Source organism: Capsicum annuum, unplaced genomic scaffold (assembly GCF_002878395.1).
Source record: "Capsicum annuum cultivar UCD-10X-F1 unplaced genomic scaffold, UCD10Xv1.1 ctg80108, whole genome shotgun sequence".
NCBI classification, from domain to species: Eukaryota; Viridiplantae; Streptophyta; class Magnoliopsida; order Solanales; family Solanaceae; genus Capsicum; species Capsicum annuum.
The window spans coordinates 2,930-8,821 of NW_025890741.1; the positions used below are offsets into that span (position 1 = coordinate 2,930).

The window sequence follows — 5,892 nt, forward strand, 5'->3', positions numbered from 1 at the left end:
CCGCACATGGTATTGTTGAGATGTAAAAGAATGAACTAAACATGTTTTATGATAAAACTAAGCGTGATATCTTTCACCAACATCAAGCAAGTTAGGGTTATATGGCGTTATACGTGTAATGACATGTATCATATTATATGACACGAGTGAAATTATCCGTGCTTCACGCGGTTAATTAAAAAATAAAAAATAATATATTTTATTAATTATATATAAAAATATTGATTTTATAAATTTTTAGTTTCTCATTTTAATGAAATAGTAGGTAATATTTATACTTAGATCAAAAAAATAATAATATAGATTTATATTTTTATCCAAAATAATGATATGGTCTTTCATTTTTTTCTCAATCAGTACAATTGAAACACTTTACATTTTTTGAAGTAACCCTTTTATATGTACATAGTTGAATTAAGAAAAAAAACATAAATTGTGGTGTAGTGGTGAGACTACTATGCCTTAATCAGAGGCCTTGAATTCGAGCCCAATATGAATTGTGGTGTAGTGATGAAAATATTTTGCCCTTTATCAATGGTTTCGAATTTGAACCCTGGGTGAAAATAGAAAAAAAAAAAAAGTAAAAACAATTAGGGTGTATGAGTGTTGAAGTAAATAGAAAAAGAGGTTATATTTTAAAACAATAATTTGTTGTATTAAATTAAAAATATTGTATTTTAATTTTAACTTTCATTATCTTTTGTTTGTGTCACGACCCAAAATATGATCAAGACTGGCGCTAAGGAATATAGGACTCCTAAGCAAGCCTTGTCAGAATTCTACAGAAAATCAGGCAGAGTTTCCCCTGATTTTGGGCCTAACAAGAAAATTTCTCTGTCTCAACTCAACAGCACCACAACCAACACTTCAACAACATCAACACAATCCACCACAAATGATCAACAAGTCACCAATACCACCAAATGACAAAATAAAATCCATCTCCAAAACATGACAGGAAATCCAATATTCCACAAATCCAAAATAGCGAAAGATTCAAAACTCTAAAGACATGACTATGGAGCAAACTAAGAGTTTTTCAAGTCAAAAAACATAACGAATAAATAAACTATAGCCCATGCGAACAATTGCGGGGCTCACCAGGAATATGCCACTCGAATCCTCTAGCCAACGCGATCCTCGCCGTCACCTGCATTCTCTGAAAAAAATAATAGCGAGGATTGAGCCGCTAGCTCAGTGAGTAATAAACTTAACCACAATCGTTTTAATGGGGACAAGTCAGAAAACATCATGAAATAATTGTTCCTTCAGAAACAGTATCAATAAACAATATCAGTATTTCATCTAAGCCAAGTGAACCAATAGTTCAGTAATAAATTTCAAAAACATCGTATCATATCAAATATTACATATTTGGGAGGTTTTCAAGAATGAATCATGTAATCAGTGTGGCATTCTTCTTCATTAAGAATAGCCCATAATAGTGGACCCCTCACAAAGGATTCAAATATCATATCAGTATGTTAGTTCTACCTTCCCACTAGCGGGGGCTGTAATAGACATCATAAATACAAGGTGCACCAGGTCTAACGATCCCGTCGTTAGCTACGGGATTCAAATCAAGGTCTACTCTCATTTATAAATTCTTTTTAAACAATAGGATATTCATATGAAATCATTTTTCATAATAATACATATCATTTAAAGTTCATATCAAATCATGTTACATATAAACTTGAATAAAAACGCATGTCAAAAATACTTATTTATCATGTAAGTAAAAACATTTACCGTAATAATATCATATCTCAAATAACCATTTCATTATCATATCAAGATCATATCTCAAATAATCATTTCAATATCATATCGAGATCATATCTCAAATAACCATTTCAATATCATATCGAGATCATATCTCAAATAACCTTTCAATATCATATTAAGATCATATCTCAAATAACCTTTTCAATATCATATCTCAAATAACCGTTTCAATATCATATCAAATAAAGGACTTGTCCCACATGAAATTTCAAAGTATATCATAACTCATTGTTTTATCAAAAACATTTATAAATATGCAATTTAATAAACACAAATCGTGATAAGATTACTACTCACAGTACAATTTTTGAAATACCAATGTATTACCTCGAACAATTGATAGGACTCCCTTAGATCGAATCTTAAACCCAAAAGTATTTTATGTTCAAGATCCAGTCCCTTCGATTGGTTTTCACCGGATGAACAATCTATTTTACGTTTTCTGTGTTGTGCGCTAAGAACTGCTGCCTTAATGTGGTTTGTCTTACAGGCAAATGGCAAGGACATTATCTTGAATTCCATTATATATAAAAAAAATTAGGCATATGGTTAATGGTTTGTCTTAGGCAAGGCCATTATCTTGAAGTCCATTACATATAAAATATTAGGCATATGACTATGCCCTTTTTGTTTTAGACGCACAATTGACCATGGCCCATTACCCACTTTCTTTTTTTTCTACTTAATATGGGCAAATGGCAACCCATTTTCAGTTTCCTTATTATAATATTTTCTTATTAATGAGATATTACATTCTCTCCACCTTAATAAATTCGTTCCACAAATTTAGAATAAATGCATACCTGAAGATTGAAACAAGTGAGGGTACTTGAATCTTATATCTTTTTCTGACTCCCACGTAGCTTCTTCGATAGTATAATTCTTCCATAAGACTTTCATGGACACAAACTCTTTTGAATGTAACCTTCTTACTTGATGATTAAGGATAGCAATTGGTTCCTCCTCATAGGTTAAGTTCTCATCAAGTTGCAATGTCGGTGCTTCGAGTATGTGAGAAGAATTTGACATATATTCCCTTAACATAGAGATATGAAACACTGGATGGATTAAAGACATCTCGGGTGGGAGTGCCACACGATACGCCACTAATTTTATACGCTTAAGTATCTCATAAAGTCCTACATACCTCAGGCTCAATTTACCTCTTTTTTTGAATCGCATCACACCCTTCATAGGAGAGACTCGTAGAAAAACCTTATTCCCAACTGCAAAAACCAAATCTCTTCTCCTCTTGTCTGCATAAAACTTTTGTCTGCTTTGAGTTGTAATCAACCTCTTTCTAATCAATTGAACCTTTTCCAAAGCATCTTGTACTAAGTCTGGTCCTTAAACTTTAGCCTCTCCAATTTCAAACCACCCGATAGGAGAACGACATCGCCTACCATACAAGGCTGAAAACTATTATTGTAAGCGAATTCAGCTAAGGGTAAGTAAGTATCCCAACTACCTCCAAAATCAAGAATGCAAGCTCTCAATGTATCTTCCAAGATTTGTATAGTACGCGCAGACTGTCCGTCTATGGATGAAATATAGTACTAAGATCTACTCGGGTACCCAATGCTTTTTGGAAAGATCTCCAAAAGCGTGAAGTGAATTGTGATCCTCTATCAGAAATGATGGACAATGGAACTCCATGATGTTGAACAATTTCATCCATAAATAATTGAGCATATTTCACTCCACTATATGTAGTTTTTACTGGCAGAAAGTGAGCTGACTTAGTAAGCCATTCTACAACTACCCATACAGAATCATGGCCTTTAATGGTTCGCAGTAGCCCGATCATAAAATCCATAGTAACTCTTTCCCATTTCCAATCTGAAATCCTGATCTCTTGCAATAACCCTATCAATTGTTGATGCTCTGCTTTAACTAGGTGACAAGTCAAGTAACTAGAAACAAAATTAGCAACATCTTTCTTCATATCTTCCCACCAGTACAACTACTTTAGATCATGATACATCTTAGTGGAACCAGGGTGAATGGTATATCTGGAGTTCTGAGCTTCCTCAAGAATAGCTCATCTTAACCCATCTGCAACTGGTACACATAATCTATTACCCACTCAAAGAATACCCTTATCATCCATACTCACCGTCTTATTTTGACCAACTAGAACCTCATCTCGATATTTACACAACTGTACATCCTTAAATTAAGTGGACTTTATGCACTCTACTAAAGAAGATTTAACTTGAACACAAGACAACAACAGCCCTGACCTTCCAATACTAAAAATGACACATTTGCCTTCAAGTTTATGCACATCTTTCGCCAACTGCCTCTTTTCAGGAGCTATATGCGCCAAACTACCCATAGATTGTCTGCTCAAAGTATTAGCCACAACGTTAACTTTTTCAGGATGATACAAAATAGCACAGTTATAATCCTTAAGTAGTTTCATCCACTGACGATGCCGAAGATTTAGATCTCAGCTGGAAAATATACTTTTAGCTCTTACGATCGATATAGATCTCACAGTTTTCATCATATAAGTGAATTCATGCCTTTGGGGAAAATACCACTATAACTATCCTCAAATCATGAGAGAAAAGTTTGTCTATGCTTATTCAACTATCTAAAAGAATAAAGCATCACACAACTATTCTACATGAGGACACATCTTAATCCCACCTTCAAAGCATCACAATGCACCATGACTACTCCAGAACAAGACACTAACATTAATACTATTATTGTGGTCAAATATTTCTTGAGCTTCTAATATCTCTGTGCACACTCATCTGTCCACTGAAACTTTCATATTTTTCTATGGAAATCCATGGTGTTACTATTTTACTGAAGTTATATATGAATCTGTGGTTATTGACACTTCCCAAAACGTTGTGATACTTAGTAAGAGTAGTGGACAATGGTCAATTTTTTGATATTCCTCGATCTTATTAATATCCATAATAATCTCATCTTAGGTTCAATATATCCAAGAACATGACATTAAGTCTAGACAAATCATACTTTGAGAAATTAATATTGAGGTTAAAGCATTCCTCATGTTCTTCCCGATGACAAAAATATACATAATATCATCAATGACACTATCATATATTTTTTATTTTGAAATTACTTCAACATCTTATTCGTTAAATCCTTAAACATAATCGGAGCATCAGTTAACTCAAAGGATGTCACAAAAAAATTATAATGTATTCACCAAGTTCTACAGGCCATTTTAGTAAGAATAACATAACATTTGTTTTTGTCGGGTTTTAAATTACTGATAACTGAACTGAATACCATCTTTATTTTAACAAAAATTTGAGGCTCCATATAGTCGATCAGGCACACCTTATTGCACAATGGGTATCCAATATGTATCAATACCTTATTCAACTATCTATAATCGATACACATTCTTAAGAAATCATCCCATTTTCATAACCAACATTGTTGTATAATATGACAATATACTCTATCAGATGCAATTCTTTATCAGTAGATCACGTATTATTCCTTTAGTTCCTTCATTTTTTTACTAGCACCATTGGATAAAGGGGGAGGCAGATATATTGATACGATTTGTGTGTTAGGTGTCAAGTCTATAACATAATCTTTTCTTATCGTATAAGTAACACCTCATAAATTCAACAGCGCTTCAAAATTAGGTGTCTAATCTCTTGAAATCTTTAGCATTGCTAATAAATCCAATTGTTTCTTCTGTAATAGTTGAGGCATCATAAATCATATATCATTTCTTATTTTTTAGAACCTGATTTCCATTAGGACAAAGCTAGCCTCATTTAATATCTCAAATTTAACTATTTTGCATAACAATTGAGGATAGTACGACAAGAAGATACCCAATTCATACTCATTAGTCTGTCAAAATAGTTCCTATCAATTACAATCATCTCAACTCAAGCCCACGATCTTGATACATATCTCAACTAACATAGATGTTCCAGCAAGAGCAACATCAAAGAAAATTGCTCGATATCTCATGTAATCCTTGATTTCTAACTTCTGACCCATTTTAAAATCGCCAATAAATTATTCTTTTTTTGTCTCAACCTGTATGAATTCATGGTTTCTCTCCTATAACTTAACATATTTTCAATGTCTTCT

At 33.0% G+C, this 5,892-nt stretch overlaps 1 protein-coding gene across 2 annotated transcripts; it reads right to left on the reverse strand.

Annotated features, from left to right (window-relative positions):
- Positions 1 to 437: 437 nt before the first annotated feature.
- Positions 438 to 2,424, reverse strand: LOC124895128. Of its 2 annotated transcripts, none has more exons than XM_047405582.1 (3): positions 2,086 to 2,424; positions 1,102 to 1,159; positions 438 to 553 (listed from the first exon to the last, which is right to left on the reverse strand). In XM_047405582.1, the coding sequence occupies exons 1-3, from the start codon at positions 2,308 to 2,310 to the stop codon at positions 456 to 458; spliced, it is 381 nt and encodes a 126-aa protein (XP_047261538.1). In that variant the 5' UTR covers positions 2,311 to 2,424; the 3' UTR covers positions 438 to 455. The 2 variants fall into 2 exon arrangements, with proteins under 2 accessions (XP_047261538.1, XP_047261539.1); XM_047405583.1 differs by having other exon boundaries at positions 2,116 to 2,422.
- Between the last annotated feature and the right edge of the window lie 3,468 nt (positions 2,425 to 5,892).

What these genes read in the sequence shown, in the direction of transcription:
- LOC124895128 (XM_047405582.1), bottom strand. Translation starts at nt 2,310, where the DNA reads ATGGAATTCAAGATAATGTCCTTGCCATTTGCCTGTAAGACAAACCAC. An exon ending in GGTATTTCAAAAATTGTACT is followed by an intron (nt 1,160 to 2,085) that starts GTGAGTAGTAAT and finishes TATTTTTTTCAG; the next exon opens with AGAATGCAGGTGACGGCGAG. An exon ending in ATTCGAGTGGCATATTCCTG is followed by an intron (nt 554 to 1,101) that starts GTGAGCCCCGCA and finishes ATTTTCACCCAG; the next exon opens with GGTTCAAATTCGAAACCATT.